At 33.6% G+C, this 17,766-nt stretch overlaps 3 protein-coding genes across 3 annotated transcripts; 2 read left to right on the top strand and 1 right to left on the bottom strand.

Annotated features, from left to right (window-relative positions):
• Nucleotides 1-463: 463 nt before the first annotated feature.
• On the top strand, nt 464-5,847 carry LOC146910065 (ARM REPEAT PROTEIN INTERACTING WITH ABF2-like). The gene is made up of 19 exons (XM_085724318.1): nt 464-728; nt 816-961; nt 1,720-1,895; nt 1,975-2,095; nt 2,170-2,244; nt 2,347-2,441; nt 2,609-2,684; nt 2,775-2,882; nt 2,974-3,102; nt 3,212-3,280; nt 3,454-3,513; nt 3,606-3,729; nt 3,818-3,957; nt 4,172-4,235; nt 4,344-4,423; nt 4,760-4,824; nt 4,913-5,030; nt 5,116-5,240; nt 5,332-5,847. Exons 1-19 carry the CDS (start codon nt 512-514, stop codon nt 5,435-5,437), a joined length of 2,094 nt encoding a protein of 697 aa, XP_085580444.1. The 5' UTR covers nt 464-511; the 3' UTR covers nt 5,438-5,847.
• A 2,003-nt stretch (nt 5,848-7,850) lies between these two features.
• On the top strand, nt 7,851-12,711 carry EMB3129 (GTP-binding family protein). Its single transcript, XM_085723534.1, has 9 exons — nt 7,851-8,087; nt 8,485-8,595; nt 8,682-8,798; nt 9,545-9,688; nt 9,780-9,866; nt 10,564-10,679; nt 11,491-11,672; nt 11,783-11,840; nt 12,201-12,711. The coding sequence occupies exons 1-9, from the start codon at nt 7,914-7,916 to the stop codon at nt 12,322-12,324; spliced, it is 1,113 nt and encodes a 370-aa protein (XP_085579660.1). The 5' UTR covers nt 7,851-7,913; the 3' UTR covers nt 12,325-12,711.
• Nucleotides 12,712-12,734: 23 nt separating this feature from the next.
• Nucleotides 12,735-15,685, bottom strand: CYCP1;1 (cyclin p1;1). Its single transcript, XM_085723535.1, has 3 exons — nt 15,401-15,685; nt 13,623-14,027; nt 12,735-13,312 (listed from the first exon to the last, which is right to left on the bottom strand). Exons 2-3 carry the CDS (start codon nt 14,018-14,020, stop codon nt 13,054-13,056), a joined length of 657 nt encoding a protein of 218 aa, XP_085579661.1. The 5' UTR covers nt 14,021-14,027; nt 15,401-15,685; the 3' UTR covers nt 12,735-13,053.
• Between the last annotated feature and the right edge of the window lie 2,081 nt (nt 15,686-17,766).

Raw genomic sequence — 17,766 nt, 5'->3', positions numbered from 1 at the left:
TTTTTTTTTAACTTTGTAAAATAAGTTTTTTCATTGCAATCTTATGGTCAATAAAATAATCGAAGTGATTAATTAAATTTATGTTCAGAAAACGGGTAACAACATACTTTGTCTTGGTTAATGAAACAATGAAAATGGTTAATGATCCAAAAAATTCTCTTCAATTTAAAAAAAAAAAAAAAGAAGAATTGTTCAGGTGTATTTTTAAATGATTTTAATTTGAAAAAAAAAACGAGTACCTGCATTCATAAAATCATCAAATACGTAATAGAGGAAATACAAAATCAAATACGTAATTTTAAAATGGATATAATTCCTAAAAAATACATATAAAAAAAAAATGGAGCGGGAAAGAAAAAGGAAAATGAAAGTTAAGCGGGAACTGAAAAAAGGTGCCAAAATTTTGAAAAAAAATGGTGCCAAACTGCTACTTTTTATACAGCAAGAAGCATCTTTCAATCGAATCTCCACAATCACCACCACCACCATAACCACACTCTTATCTAATCTAATGGATCTTCGTAACAACACTCAAAGTTTGAAGAGAAAACTCGATTGGACTGAAGAAGATGAAGTGGAAGAAGTAACAACTAAACCTCGTCGTTTAGATCTTCCCACTGATATTTCCAATCGGATTCATCTTCTCAAATCCGCTTTTTCATCTTCTCGTTCAGATCGTTCATCTGCTAACTGCGCTCTCTTCGTCCTCTCCGAATTCGCCAAAGACGGTACCGTTTTCGTCATTCCGTGTTGTTTAATTCGATTTTTTCATTTTTTTTTAAGTTTAATTTGTTTTGATCTATCTTATTTTGTAGAGGATATTGTTGATGTTATAGTCAATTGCGGTGCTGTTCCTGTTCTGGTGGAGATTCTGGAGATGGCCGGAGATTGTGATGCCGATTCTTATAAGTATGATATGGAGAAGGAGTGTGCGTTTATCCTTGGTCTCCTTGCTGTCAAAGTAATTATGTTTTTCTTTTGAATAATCTCAATTATGTGATGAAATTTTGATTAATTAGGTCAAGTTTTGTCTTAATTTTGATTCATTCAGTTACTCAATTTTTGTTCATACAAGTCTCATTTCTGAAAAAGTGTACGTGGAGTGAGTAGATTATGTTTGAAGATTAGGGTTGAGAAATGATCCATTTTAAAGGATTAAACTATGATTTACATATTTAATGATGATAACTTTCTGTAATGACTCATTGATTTTTCACTTATATTTTTATAATAATTTGCAACTATAGTGTAGAAATTAATCAGGTCAAGTCTGGTCTTAATTATGATTCAATGATTTAATCAATTTTTCTTCACACGATTCAATTTTGAAAAGTTAGAAGATTAGGGTCTGAGAAATGATTCATTTCAAATGTTTAAACTAGGATCAGCGACAATAATTTTCTGGAATGACTCATTGATTAATCAGAAGTTAGTCTTCAACTGTTACAATTGAAAATTAAGTGATTAATAATTATGTTATTAAGGAGCAGTTATCGTTCTATGTATAATGCAATTGCACAATTGATTCACCATGAATTGTGCATTCCATTTCAATGTTAGACCTTCTGAACTGTGTAACACTGGCCATTGTTTTGAGGAAGATGATTATGTTTTTGAGTATCCATTTGTCTCTTTTTTTAAATGATTATTTCAGATTCTTGTACATCATGAAGTATATTAACTTGGGTTTTATTTATGCTGATCTTTATGTTCAAACAGCCAGAGTATCAACGACTCATTGTTGATGCTGGAGCCTTGTCCTATCTCGTAGAGTTGTTAAAGAGACCCAAAAGCCCTGTAATTTCTCAAGCACTGTTTTCTGGTCTTCTTAGGAGAGCAGCTGACGCAATAACCAGCCTTGCCCATGAAAATACCAACATCAAGACCCTTGTCAGGTTTTTTGAAATTCCAACACCTTAGATATGTATGCTATGTATAATATATTTCCTATTCTAAAATAGATGCTATGTTCAGGTTGGACGGTGGTATCCCTCCTCTTGTTGAATTGCTTGAATTCAATGATACAAAGGTACAGAGAGCAGCTGCAGGTGCCTTGCGGACTCTCGCATTTCAAAACGCTGAGAACAAAAATCAGGTACTTGATTTTTCGCAGGAACTTACCACGGTGGATTCTTTTGGTATAGTTGCTTACAAGAATGAAAATTGCAGATTATTGAATGCAATGCGTTGCCAACTCTTGTACTAATGCTTGGATCAGAAGATTCCTCAATACATTATGAAGCGGTTAGACACAAATGAATTCATATAACCCCTTATATTAAATTTTGCTTTATACAGAATTCCAAGCTCCAAGAACAAGCTGAATGAGCCGCCTTTTTTTTGTAGGTTGGCGTGATTGGAAATCTGGTCCACTCTTCGCCAGAAATTAAGAGAGAGGTTCTTCTGGCTGGGGCTTTACAGCCTGTTATTTGCTTACTGAGGTGACATACATATTTTTTGTTCTTTCTTTTTCTTAAAACAATCCATAGGACTAGGAAATGTGATTTATTTAGCAAACATTATAGCTGCTTTGTTCTAGTAAGCTATTACCTCTATATTAATCATTTAATATGTTTGTATTTCAACCAATCTATGATTTGAATGATAGCTCCTGCTGTCTGGAGAGCCGAAGAGAAGCAGCTCTTTTAATTGGTCAATTTGCTACAACGGATTCAGATTGCAAGGTTGATTAGATTGTGTTTTGCAAATTTACAATGTGATATGCTTGTCATGTGTGGAATTCTCTTATTGATCCTCATTCTTGGTTCATGCAGATTCACATTGCCCAAAGAGGGGCTATAAACCCCTTAATTGAGATGCTTAAGTCTTCTGATTTACAGCTTAGGGAAATGTCAACTTTTGCACTTGGGAGGTTGGCACAGGTGATTATCACTTTGCAACCAGTATTTATCTGCATGCAGGCATTAATTTATTGAAATCAACCCTAAATGTTTATATAATAATTCATGTTAGGACTCACACAATCAAGCTGGTATTGCTTATAACGGTGGTATAGAGCCTCTGCTTGATCTTCTTGACACAAAGAATGGTTCCGTTCAACACAACGCAGCTTTTGCTCTCTATGGTCTGGCTGATAATGAGGTGAAGTTAGTTTCCTTGTTCTTTACTCGGTCAGCATAGTATGTGGCCCTTTATTAATCATTGATGCCTGGTGATATGCTGCCTCTGACATAACTGCTTTGTATGACAGGACAATGTTGCGGTTATAATTAAGGCTGGTGGTTTTCAAAAACTGCATGATGGACATTTCAATGCTCAAGTACGTTCATTTGCTCTTTGTAGTACAGTACTACAGTATGTTCACATTTAATTTTCTGTCATTTCTTCTCTAGAATGATAATTTAGTTGTTTGTTTATCAAGGTAATAGAACCTCTTCTTCTCACTAATTTATAATCAATTTAGTTTCATTATCATTGTTGTTTGACTTGCAGCCTACTCAAGAGTGTGTAACAAAGACGTTAAAAAGGTTGGAAGAGAAGATGCAAGGGCGGGTAAGTTTTCTCCCAATTTATCAGCCTACTCAATCCTTGTACTATTGTTTACATTATTGGTTTTGATTATTCTATCAATTCCTCTTTTGCAGGTACTGAAACACATGTTATATCTTATGCGCACTGGGGAAAAGGATCTTCAAATACGTGTAGCTCTTGCTCTTGCACATTTATGTTCCCCTGATGATCGTAAAACTATATTTATTGACAATAATGGTAACAAACTTTAAAATTTACTTTTTTTGTCCACCTCCCTGGCAGTACTTAGAAAGTATTTTTAATCACTATGCTGCTAAATTTTCAGGATTAGAACTGCTGTTGAATCTTCTCCAATCTACAAACCCAAAGCAGAAAGGTGACGCTTCAGCAGCGCTTCACACAATGGCTATGAAGGACATGTGTTCCTCTATTGTTGATCCTGCTCCTACATCACCAACTCCCCAGGTATTTTGCGTTTTATGTCTCCAATGGGATCATCACATCTAGTTTGGTTTTTCGTTCTTCACTTGTTGAATCATTTGTTCTAAGTTACCATAATTACACAATTCAATTGAAGTTTGAACTTCTTGTTTTTGAAATTGAGTTGTTCATATTCTATTTTCTATATATTATGGGGATGAGAATGGAAAATGAGATCTTTGTTTTGTGTTGTATGTAGGTTTACTTGGGTGAGCAATATGTAAACAATCCTAAACTTTCTGATGTCACATTCATAGTTGAAGGTAAATAAGCTGCCACAGTTTTTGTTATTGTTTTCTGTCAATTTTTTTTGGTTGTATTCATATTGATTCTTATTTATGTACTAATTCAGTCTGTTCTCCCTTCTTCAGGCAAAAGCTTCTATGCTCATAGAGTTTGTTTACTTTCTTCTTCTGATACATTTCGTGCAATGTTTGATGGGGGCTATCGGGTAAGTAACTAATCATTCAACTTGTTTCAAGTCTTCGTTTAATTTTATGTATCCTGGCACTGGTCTTACACTTAAAACGTTCCTGGCACCGGCTTCCAAATTTTATGCATCCATTAGCTGTAACTAGTACCTTTCTTTTGCAAATGTTCAAGTATAAAGTTGATTGTGATGGAAGTTCTGTGCTTGGCGTCTTTAATAGGCTAAGTGGTACTAATTTTCTTGCCCCACATGCATTGTGGAAAATGTGAAAGCCTCTTTGCTATTGAAATAGGACTAATGGATCTTTTGGAATTAAGTGTAAATATCCTTAGTAATGTCTTACAATGTATAATGCAGGAAAAGGAAGCCAAAAATATAGAGATTCCAAATATTAAATGGGATGTCTTTGAGTTGATGATGAGGTATTTTGGCAGTGTCCCTTTTATATAACACTTTGACGTTTCTATAATAAGGCTCTACGTTTGAACTGATTTTCTGTTAAAATTTTAGGTATATATACACTGGAGCAGTAGATATTGATTTGGATCTTGCTCCGGACCTCCTTAAAGCTGCAGATCAATATCTTCTTGATGGTCTTAAGAGTCTTTGCGAATATGCTATTTCTGAGGTAGGCCACGGCTTGAGTTTCAGTTGCTTTTATTTTTGTTGAATTTTTAATGGTTTAATTTAACACTGTTAAATTATTCTTGTAGGATATTTCTGTGGAAAATGTTTCACAGATGTATGTGATGTCAGACACTTTTAATGCTACATCCTTAAGATATGCGTGCATACTCTTTGTCCTGAAGCAATTTGATAATCTGAGTACCAAACCATGGTATGTTATGTTACTTTATTTACAACTTGAATAGTACTTCTACTGTAAATTGCATTGACCATATTTTTATTTTCTCAATCTTAACATGCAGGTATCGTCGCTTTCTTCATTGCATTGTACCAGACATTCACAAATTCTTCTCAACTCTTCTTACTCACCCTCATTTGGCTAACTCGTGCTGTCTTGCGGATCCTTAGATTTTTAATCTCTGCGCGAGTAAGGATGAAAGTGTACAAAGCTGTAGGTGTTGAGTTAATTAGAAGCAGATTTGCATGTCATTCATGTTTGCTTCTGCATTGTCATGCGCTGAATGCACGAGTGTAGCTTCTGTCCAATTGCACAGGAGCACCGTGATTTTGTAGTTTTTCAAATATATAGTTGATTGGTAGGGAAAGTCATTATATTTTAGAACAATTACAAGAGTCCAGAACTGTACTTCATGTTATTTTGACAGTAAAAATGTCAATTATATTGAAGTAATCATATTTATATATTTGGCTGAGTATCAAGATAGTTTGGTCTTTCTTTAGGCTTGAGAATGCTGGTTTTGGTCTTAAATTATCGGTGGTTATAATCGATGATAAAGTGCACTGCATTTGTATATTCTTATTACGTGCTATACCCAAGTGTTGTTACTCTTGGGTTCTTATTTACATAACAAGCTGCTAGCCTGGTACTGTGTTACTTGTATATTAAGAAACAGCTATCTACATTGACAAAACATCATGAATCAAGTGTAGCAAGTTAGGCAAATATGTTCTCTTTTTTAAAACTATGGTTATGTTTCTTTGCGAGCTTTTGCTCTTCAAATCTATGATCCATTATCCATGTTTGCATATAAATATTAGATTTAAAGTTTGAAAGTCCATATGCAAATAGACCAAAATGAGAAAAGTAATGTAAAAAAGGTAAATGACCAAATTGTATTTAAAAATAAGTTAAGTGACTAGAAATATAATTTTGTCAACAAGTGCTATGAAATTTCACCTTAAAAAAAAGTGCCCTGAAGTTTAAAATGAAAATTTTATTTTGAATTGATTATTATTATTTTTTCACATAAAATTTATCATTTATTTTCTTTTTTGAAGTTTTTAGAAGTGAAGTGGCCTTAAGTTACTTGTTAGAATAACTCAACAAAATATTAGCATGTTAAGGAACTAAAAAAAAAGAGATTCTCTATTGAAAAATACATTGTTTTAGACTTTTTTTTTCTTCGAGGAAACATTGTTTTAGACTTTTAAAAAGTTGACTATACAACTCTCACAAATATACTCAAGAGCGTTTAGATGAGATGACACATGTCTCTTTTAGCTTAACCAAAGTCATGAGTTCAAATCCAACCTTACACATGCAGCAGTGTTAAAACTCTTAGGAAGAGTTTGCTGCCAATTTGAGTTCCATAAGGCTTGATGGATTAGTCTCCACAATTGCACACGTGGATGATACCCGATTTACACTAGAAAAACACTCTCACAAATATCATTACTCAATTTGATTATTTAGCAAATGCCTTTATAGAACTTAGTATAAGTAAACGTGAAATAGTGAAGGGTGAAGAAGAAGATTTTTGCATTATAGTCTTCCAAATGTTATCCGTATTCCTTATAATACCATAGTAGTCCTATTTATAGGGCATAAATCTTTGCAACCCACAAGAGTCAAATGTAAGGTGGCATCTACATTTGAAGTAGAGATTAATAACAGTACATATAAAATCTTTTGTGCCACCAAACTTAAAATCGAACACTAAATAAGAATGCTAAAGACATGTTACTCAAGTACTTCATCTCTTTAGGCCTCGTACTTGGGGGGTTGTGTACCGCCATGAGAATTAAGCCAACTAAGGAGCCACATAACCTCTCTAGAAGAAGGGGTGACCCCGCCTACGTTGCTAAGACATCTCATGCTTTGACTAAAGCCTTCCCACTTAAAATACACAGGGCTTTGATTAAGTCTAGTAGAGGTGGAGTAGTGAGACACCTCATGAGTGCCACTAACTTGCCCACTACTTTTCGCCAACCCCCACTCCTTCACCCATTACCTCATATGACCACACTATAAATAAGAGGCTTCATGCCTCCCTCGGTCATTCATTTATCCTATCACACATCGTCAACTCTCAAGAGAACTACGAAATTATGATTATCACTTCTATCAAACTATAATAAAAGTACCCAACCTTAAGGTTCACCAGTGAGATACTTCTTCTGTCGCCGCCATGTGAGAGACTATATCAATACTCTTGTACCCCTTTACTCATAGAATTTGTAATGACATGAACACACACCAAATATTTTAAATATGCACCATTTTACTTTTTAACATTTCTTATGTAACTTATTTATTTATAAATTTCAAGCAAATACAGAAAAAAAATATTTATAACATCAAAAAAAAAAAATTATGTTAAACCCAAAGCTCACAAGATAAACGTTATATTATATCCCAAATACTTATCATTTTTTACTTCTTCAATCTAAAATATTTTAGAGAAAATATCATTTTTTTTTGCTTCTTCAATCTAAAAGATTTTACGGAACAAAAGAAAAAAATCACGTTGTATGTAATGAAATTTTTTCTTCAAATAAAAAGATAATGTATATTTTGAGTATCTTCCCTTAAATTTATATCAAAAAACGAAACTCAAGAGTAGTAGCACTAGCAGCAATAAACATGGTGATGAGTGTTCAATTTCAACTATCATCATCATCTTGCTTATGGCTTCCAAATTCTCTATCTCCACCAATTTCAATTTCTCCACAATTTATTCCCACCCGCAGTAGCAGGTTCTCCACTTCACCTCTCGGTGCCACACCAACCCTCCAATCTCAATCTCCCACCATTCAGGTAACCCAAAATTGAATTTCATGTGTTCCTTCACTCTTGTGTAATTCGTGTTTTCGGAATTCAAGTTATGAACTTGTAATTCTATATACCCAAACCCACAATTCAGACCAAATAGAAGATGCACTGTCAGTGTAAAATAGTTTTACACTTGCATCCATTGAACATCATGGAGTCTTTTTATTGGATGCATGTATAAAAAAGTTTTACACTGTCGGCATTTATAAATTAAATCCTAATTTAAGTTCTGTTTTTTGGAATTAATTACAATGTCAGTTCACTAAAAAAATCTAATATACACCGTCACCATAATATTATTATTTTTTCACTATCAATCAATCATAACCGTTAGATTATTAGCAATGTCACTACTTCTAATGTCACACACTCAATGTTGTAGATAATTGGCAACAACACATTTGATGGTTCCGAAGGAGGGACTGGGACCGATCTTTGGACTGGTCTTGACACTGATCTTTATCACTGGACAAAGGTTTTACGACCTGTGCAGGTATTTAGTATGTGCACTTTATGTGTGTAATGGTTGTTGCTTCATTGCGAAACTTTGAGTGCTGATTACTCCTTGGTATTGGACAGTGGTTTCCTGGTCATATTGCAAAAGCAGAAAAGGAACTCAAGGAACAACTTAAGTTGATGGATGTTGTTATAGAGGTACGAGACGGGCGGATTCCATTGTCCACAAGTCATCCACAGGTAAGTTAACACCAAAAATGTTCATTTCTTGTGTATACCTTTATTCTATGTACCAATGTTGTCTATAGCGGATTTCTGATAACAGCGGGTTGTTCAAATTCAGCTATGCTATAGCAGCCCTGCTATAGACCCTATTTGACAATACTTTGTGCTAAATTGCGTATTGTGGAACAATAGTTGTTTGCTAAAATTTCGCTATGGTATAGCGTTGTAGTGTCGCGAATGCTGCTATTTCAAAGCACTGCTCTATACTCATTGTCTTAACTAGTTTGTATTTGATTCAATTCTTTTGGTATTTGCTTCCCTATCATTGCTCATGGTTTCGTTACCTGATTGGTACATTTTATCATCCAGGGAATGTTTGGGTAATCAACTTAAGCACCTATTCAATAATTGCTTATCATATAAGTGCTTGCACATAACTTGTTTCTACAGTAAGCTATCTTAACCACCTTCATAAGCTATCTATAAGCCATTTTTTCGTATGTTTTTTCAAACACTAGCAAACACTTAGTTATTAGATAAGCTCTTTCAAACACTCCAGCGGTGTTACGTCATTTTCCACAATAACTGTTTCATAAGTAATAACTGTTTGTCCAATTCAATGTTTAAATTTTTTATGAATGTCACATAATGCTTCTTAATTAGGCATAAAATATCAGTGCATCCAAATACAGTAGTTAGGCCTTTTGTACTACGACGATACCTCTTAATTTTTCATTAAGTTGTTACTCCTGCTTTTGTAGATGGATCTATGGCTTGGTAATAAAAAGAGAATTTTGGTTTTAAATAGAGAAGACATGATATCAACTGCAGATCGAAATGCTTGGGCAGATTATTTTACTAGGCATGGAACAAAGGTTGTCTTCTCCAATGGGCAGCTTGGAATGGTTGGTATCCAAACAAGATCTTTTCTCCTCCACCTCTACATGTTCTCAAGATCCCTTGTTCAACATATCTGATCCTATGCGTTATGTACAGGGCACAATGAAGCTAGGCCGGTTAGCAAAGGAATTGGCAGCTGATGTAAATGTTAAACGGAGAGCCAAAGGACTACTTCCTCGTCCGGTAGGTTGCTTCTAGCAATTGCAAACCAATCCTGATTCTTTTTTTTCCGCTTTCCTGTGCTAATTTTATGATTACTTTTCTATATCTAAAAATAATGAAACAGATCGTTTATTGAAGAAAGAAATAACTTATTCCTGTAGGCATATACTAGTTTCTGCAACTCAATTTTGGCTTAAGAGGACTACTTTTCCATCTCTAGAAATAAGGAAATGTATGATTTTGCAGCTCAATTTATTCCTACAGCTTTCCTGCAGCTCGTACACACTGTTTTATGAATGTTCTATGAATCTTAAGATTTTCTCGTTTCTTTTAATAAATTTCACTTGCTGATTTCTTTTTACAATCTCTCTCTAGTGCCTGTCTTGCATTTCGTATTTACAAAATAATGGCTTTATCAGCTTATCAATTAGTTGTACAGATTATAAGTTATGCATATAATTGAGTTACCCCGGCTAATATTAGATTTTGAATAAATTATTATGTTACATTGTCTTTTGTTTCATAATTCTATTCCAACTGTTATTGTATTAATGTGCATTATTTTGTACTATGGAAGTAGATGTGGTCATGAACTTCAGAAACGTAAAAACTTTTCCTTTAATTGTTAACAAATCATTGCATTTGATACACACATGTTTCTCAAAATATTATTGTTATCATTATTATATAATGATGATTTCATGTTACTATTGAATAGGTTCGAGCTGGAATTGTTGGATACCCTAATGTGGGAAAATCATCTCTGATCAACCGTCTGTTAAAGAGAAGAATGTGCCCAGCAGCTCCAAGGCCAGGAGTTACAAGAGACCTGAGGTAATTTATTCATGTTATTTCCCTAAATATCTTCCAAAACATAACATTTCTAATTGTTAATGAATTTATAAGTAGTTTGTTTAACTTGTTTCCTGACGCTGATGTCGGTACTGTTGAGTGTTGAGCTGTACTTTGCCTGTTTTTTGTTTTAAACACGCCCATAATGTCATCAAGAATACCCCTCCCCCATGCACAACTAAAACGCCAAAAAATTTGAACGGACTTCAAATCCTAATGGAGGCAACCTGTCTCTTGATATTAAGCGGAGAAATAAAATCCCTAAGCCGAAAAATGTAGCTTTTGGGGGTTTCTCTTGTCTCTTGTTTTAAGTGGTAACAGTGTCAGAAAGATTCTGTTGCTAACGTAAGTCGCAATTAATCAATTTATTAGGCCAAGTTAACATTCCAGGAAATGTTATTGTTTTCCATGTTTAGTGTTTTATTTATTTTAGGTTACGCTCAGAGTGAGAAATGTATAATCGACCTAGGTTTATTTGTAAAAACCAATTATAAAAAATACTAGCTTTTCATTAGCTTTTGGGTTTCTTCCTATGCTTCCCTATCCAAATAAAATGGTGGCAAGTTATTTTCAAAATTTAGTTTCTAAGGTTTTATTTGTTCTCAACAGAGGAAGAAGTTAATGGTGATATATTCTGTTTAAGTGTTAATAGTGTCGGAATCAGTTTCCTGTAAAAGTTTATCACAGTTGATTTATTTCTGGCTTGAAGTTTGAGCTCAAGCAAGAAACAATGATGGATCTCTTATAACATACTTAGTACATGATTTATTGCATTATTTCCTTAATATAAAAGGTGGGTTCGATTTGGGAAAGATCTTGAATTGCTGGATTCTCCTGGGATACTTCCAATGCGAATCAGTGACCAGTCAGCAGCTATAAAACTTGCCATATGTGATGACATTGGAGAGAGGTCTTATGATGTGGCTGATGTTGCTGCAATTCTTGTTCAGATGCTTACAAAGCTTCCAGCAGTAGGTATGTATCATCATGGCATGCTTCCCTTGGAATCATATTTCGGTTAATAAAAAATAATAGCTTCCTGATCTCAAAGTTCAAACTTATAATTCTATGTTTTTTTAATGCAGGTCGAGACGCGCTTTGTAAACGATACAAGATTCGTGTAGACAGTGAATGCGGTAAAATGTATGCCAGTGATTTTTTTTCCTAATTTTATTTTATTGATATGAGGGGTAACCTTGGCGCAACTGGTAAAGTTGTTGTCATGTGACTGAAAGGTCACGGGTTCAAGTCCTGGAAACAACCTCTTGTGTAAAACAGGGTAAGGCTGCGTACAATACACCAAATGGTGGGACCCCTTCCGGTGGGACCCCTTCCCGGACCCTGCATATGCGGGAGCTCTAGTGCACCGGGTTGCCCTTTTTTTATTTTATTGATATATTTACTGGTCTTGCATTTAGAGTTTAGAGTTCAGACAGTGCTAATGTCTCGTGATTTATCAGTAATTTCTTCCTAATTTAATATCATGTATTTACCCAATTGTAGATTCATAGAGAAGCTTGCGCTTCATTTGTTCAATGGAGATGTTCATCAAGCAGCATACCGTGTCCTGTCAGATTTTAGAAAAGGTAGGTTTGGTTGGACTTCATTGGAGAGGCCTCCTAGGTGAAGTCAGATGTTTACCTAGAAGCAAAACTCTGACGCTTGAGCTGAAAATTATGCGAGAGATATTCAGGTGCAGAATACAGAACTCAACCCTGTATACTGATATACTGTGACTGTGAATGGTGTCGTAAAACCTTCTATGAAGATTTGAGGCTCACTAGACAAAATATTTGAAGCAATAGATGCTTCTTGTTATTATCATGTAATTATTTTTTGGTCTGTTGTAACACGTTGTGTCTGTATACAAGTGTTGTACCATAGGATTTTGTATGCATCATAATAACATTATTATAGTGTGATGATGAATTGAACTAGCATGATGCATCTCAACAACCTTGTGCCTTTCCTCAAGAAGTTATAGAATTTATGCTTTGCGTGGAAGAGTAACAAATTGTTTATCAGTTCATTTTCCTAATCAGAAAAATATTAAATGATATATTGCTTTCAAGGAAGACTATGTAACAACCACATGCACTATAGGAAACCAAAACAAACAGCAAGGGATGAAAGTTTCATCACAATCTCTACTCAGTTACATGATTGCAATTACAAACAAGGGCAAAGCAGGAAGAAAGAAACAGAAAAAGCTACAGAGAAATGGAAGTAGAACAAATCACAAAAGTGTCCTTAAAAAAATATGGTTGAATTACTAATGACGTATACATAGCAATCTTTTTTCTTTGAATTCATTTAATTGTGGAACAGAAATGATACATTGCGTGGTACTTGCACACTACCATCTTGCAATTGTGGAAGCACATGAAGGGTCATCTTTGTTTGACCAACTTTCTTTAATTCTACAAGCCTGCATTGGCCTTTCAATTTGAAGTGTTTCTAGACCTTCCTCCTCCAATTGCCAACAATATTTATGAAATGTGTCTACACTAACCTGAAGTCTAAAATCTATACCAAACAAAAAACTCATTTCCAATCTGTTTAATTCACATGTCTTTACTCCTCCAACTCTTGCATAGTAAGCATTGTTGAAGAATCTGCAAAACCAAATAGAGAACAATGTTAACAGTTAGAAAAAATAATGAAAATGAAAGCTAATCAAAATATCAAATTGATCATTTGATTCAACATATTTTAATATTGCTAAGGTTGTCATCACCCGTGATTTAAAATTTTGGTTGTCATTTTCAATCAGATAGAGCAGTCATACTAATAGAATTTTGACCATATATGGCCCACAAATATTTAAATATTAGACACAACACCAAGATATCCATCATTAGGAAAAACAAATAGTAGCATTGAGATATTGATGTGCATTTTATTCAATTCCAAACTTGCACTTACGCGTCATCCATGAACTTCGCCGCTAGCATAATGCTGGTTATCAGAAGCCGGTGCACATTAAGTGAGGTCAATTTGATCTCCGTTTGCTGAAGTAATCTATCCACATATATGTGTGCCACAACAAAACAGGACGGGCTGCAACCTGAGTACTTAAAGATACGATCAATGTACTTACGAAGACTCAAAGTAGGTGCACTTAAACCATGAAATACTGTAACAACATCTTCTATATGTTTTGTCTCTACTAGCATCTCATTTTTCTGAACTGATCTCTCAAGAAGGGATGAGAGAAGTGACAAAACCCGCGGAACTCCAACACCTTTATCCAAATCTTTAAGCCCCAGTGAAAGGTATAAATCTGAGCTTGCATCATCGGTTTCAAGCTCCAAAGTCACCATATCCAAGCTGCAAAGAAATGAACAATCGATAAGTGAAATGCACATTTTCAACACTATTGGGGGATCTAGTCAACAATCAACATGATAAAGTTTGAACTAATACATGTCATTAGAACAAACAAAATATCACTAAGTCAGTTGAAATAAAAGTTACTTCACATCATGTCATGATTTAGAGAAGTGATAAGTGAAGCTTAGAGCCAATTTGGATAAACTCCGCAAGCACATATAGAGAAAGAAATACAAAAATAAAATAAAAAATATACACAATAACTAAGAGTATTTTATGTAATAACTTCTAATATTAAGTTATTATTACTTTTGTGTCTCGATTTTTTCAGAAACTCTCTCGTTAAACTTCTACAAGGCCAACACCTATAAGGAATAATTCACAAATTAAAAACCATAAACACTCTCATGAGTTAGAACTTTGAAGCATCCAAATTACTTCTCAAGTCTTTTCAAAACAGTCTATGAAGTATCGACTTAACCATGGAAGAAATTCTCCATTTCCACACCTCACTCACAACTCACTCCCTCTCCTCTCCCCTAAAAAATTGTGACACATGCACTATGTCATATGCATAGATGCCCTTACTATGTTATAAAATCCTTTGATCTTCGATCTCTGATTCTTGTGAACGGAGAAAACTCAATTGGGAGGGGAGAACCCACCTTGAGTGTCCTATAGGTTCTCCAACAAAGATTAGTCATTGTTAAACGACAATTGATACATGGATATTTCTTATCTATAACATGCATATCCAAAAAAAAAAATCATTTGATAAGTACGCACAAACATAGGATTTCTATTCAAGGTAACTTTATGTTTGGGTTAGATCTAAGTAGCTTCTTAATTTAGGCATCAATAAAGCACAACCCAACAAGTGCCTAGATCTCAAGTCTCTTGTCCCAAACCATAAACTAACATCAACAACAAGTTCACTCAACTTGAACCAAATTTCTATCTCCTCACTACAAACTCCTAACAACAAAAAGATTACATACCAAATTTGCTCATTGTTATTATCTCTACAAAAAAATCTACCCCACCCAGATCTCAGAGATCAATTTCACTTCCACCCCACCACCCCAGAAAGATTAACGCAAGTTATAGATAAGAAATTTTTAAGATTAACGCAAGTTTCATAAAAAAGACAGAATTTTTAAGCTTTTTCAGCTGTAAAAACTTTGAAACTACCCTGAACCATCCCACCCAGAAAACAAAAAAGAAGAGATTACCAGTAAAATAAACGCAAAAAGGAGAAACAAAAATAAGAAAACAGCAACTAAATTCAACAATCATAGAAACAAATTATGCTAAAAGTCCAATGCAAGTGATTTTAGAAAGAAAGAAAGAAAGAGATGAAAGAAACTCACAAATTATGAAGGAATAATGAATAACTCTAATGCAGATTTTGTTACATAAAAGATGAATGAAGCGCAAAAAGCGGTTGTTGTTGTTAAGACAGAAAAATCATGAAGTATGTGTTTGCGCCATCTTTGTTTTCTTTTTTTGGATCATGTTGTTTTGTTTCTACACAGTGGACATTCATGTTCAATTCATAAAGATAATAAAGCTTTGCTCTTTATTATTTTTTACTTCTTTCTTTAAATAATTAAATCTCAAACAATAACACCGCTACTATACCTTCCATGTTCATTGCTAACAAAAGTAGGTGCTAAGCCTAAATCAACGTGCTTTCTTTATTTAATTTACTTACTCTGGGGCCCACAAATATCCACCAAGATAAATTACCTACTCCTAATTACTAGTTAGTGTAATAAAGATGTGTAAATGAAATTAAAATAAGGCGCCTTAAAATAACATGATTCTTATATGAAATATTAGTCAGGGTCAGGCTATAGAGGGACACTAAAATGGAATAGATCTGTCAGATTGATTTGTTTAACCTGTTTTTACAGTGAGGTGTGTTGAGATTTTAAACCCATAATTAATATTGGTAAGTATAGCTGCTATACTTATTTGTCGAACTTTTTACCATCGGAGATTGTTCTTTCGAGAACTCGACGGTTAGTGTAAAAAAAATAAAATTAAAATAACATGACTATGTTAGAGTGGTCACTATCTGTCCAATTGAAGTTGGTAACTACGTGTATCCTCTAAATATTTTATTATGAATTTAATTTCTGATTAGTAAATGTGAAAATATAGATGGATATTGGTTATCACAAATTGATTGATCTGTACAATTAAGTGGGGGAGTACAGGTTGATTTCTTTATTTACTTCAAAAAAAAAAGGTTGATTTCATTATTAAAAGAAAGATGAGGCAAATAAAGTAAATCAAACTCCTACACACAAGAAAAAGTAGTGGTCATGCCTTCATGGGTTTTGTGGCTAGAGTGAAAGGTTTGAACAAGCGTTGAAGAATATATGCAATGTTAATGCTGTCACATAAAATGACAAAACCAGCTTTATATGCGATGTATAATGCTTGCCATGCTTCAAAATAACTTCATTTTATTTTTCTTTCAGATTTTATTTGATTGAGATGCGGATAATTATTGTCCCGTAATTTAATGGAATACGAAATCTACTCGACAATCAAGTGTTTGCTTAAAGTGGACAAGAATATTTTTCGCCGTGAAGGAATGAAGATTCTATTACAAATTTGTGAAAAATAATAATATTATTACTTTCACTCTATTTTATCTTTTTTTTTTAGGGAACTCTATTTTATCTTTTATTCCAAACAATGTTTTAGAACCCTAAATTTCATAAGCATGCTACGTTGATTCAAGACATCAAGGATCTCCTCAATCTTGATTGACAAGCTTCTATTGATTACACTATTCGAGAAGGAAACATGTGTGTAGATTTCTTAGCTAAAGCTGGTGCTTCTTCTACTTCAGATTATGTTGTTCACATTTCCCCTCCGACAAGATTATGCGGAACCTGATTCCGTAGACTTTAATCTTTTACTTTTTTTGTTTTTGTTCTCTTTTTTTGTTTTTGTTAATTTGTAACAAAAAAACAATTTTTTAGTAATTTAATGGCTAAAAAAAATCAGACTTTCAACGTCAAATCTCCCAGTTCGATTAAATTTATAATTCTCAAATTCAATTAAAACCACATATAAAAAGTTTATGACAAAAGAAGACAAAGATGCTGACTCGGATATAAATTGGTTTCCTCCTTTTTATGATGGCTTTTAAAATGAGAATGCAATTAAGTTCTTGACAAATGATTCATCTTTATTATTAAATCGAAAAATGTGATAGTAGTATTATTTATTGATTCAATAGTAACTTTTATAGTAAAAAACAAACTTTTATACACGAGTATAATGGTAGGAAATAAATTTATCCTTAATAGAAGACAATGCAAATTTTTTTGCTTACACTAGTTGCACCAATTTAAGAACATTTTGAGCCATCATTTACTAGTATTTCATTTTGGCACCAATCACCATATTCCATATAATATGATCGAGTAAGACAACTAAAGATTAGACAGGACACCACCACACCAGTCGTAATTATATTTAATAATCGTAACAACAACAACAACAATAATTTAAAAATTGGTTACCAAAAAAATCATTTTAAAACACTGAAATTTGTTTCGAACAACTAGTTAGTCTAAAAAGGTAAACTGAACATTTTTAGTTACTATTTTCAACAGTTCAATGATTTCAATCATGACGTAAAAGAAAATTATTTCAAGCATTGAATTTAATTTTATCGTTAATTAAAAATAATAACAGACTTTTTTTATATTTT

This window comes from Medicago sativa, chromosome 7 (assembly GCF_051527215.1).
Source record: "Medicago sativa cultivar Bolivia chromosome 7, Bolivia_mono, whole genome shotgun sequence".
Classification (NCBI taxonomy): Eukaryota; Viridiplantae; Streptophyta; class Magnoliopsida; order Fabales; family Fabaceae; genus Medicago; species Medicago sativa.
The sequence above is the reverse complement of the archived record's forward strand: the minus strand, read 5'-3'. Positions and strand labels throughout refer to the sequence as shown.

Bases quoted from the DNA above. Each gene is read 5' to 3' on its own strand.
- LOC146910065 (XM_085724318.1), top strand. From the start codon at position 512: ATGGATCTTCGTAACAACACTCAAAGTTTGAAGAGAAAACTCGATTGG. The intron at 962-1,719 runs GTAATTATGTTT...ATGTTCAAACAG, and splicing joins TTGGTCTCCTTGCTGTCAAA to CCAGAGTATCAACGACTCAT. The intron at 2,883-2,973 runs GTGATTATCACT...AATTCATGTTAG, and splicing joins CACTTGGGAGGTTGGCACAG to GACTCACACAATCAAGCTGG.
- EMB3129 (XM_085723534.1), top strand. From the start codon at position 7,914: ATGGTGATGAGTGTTCAATTTCAACTATCATCATCATCTTGCTTATGG. The intron at 8,596-8,681 runs GTATTTAGTATG...GGTATTGGACAG, and splicing joins AGGTTTTACGACCTGTGCAG to TGGTTTCCTGGTCATATTGC. The intron at 9,867-10,563 runs GTAGGTTGCTTC...ACTATTGAATAG, and splicing joins AAGGACTACTTCCTCGTCCG to GTTCGAGCTGGAATTGTTGG.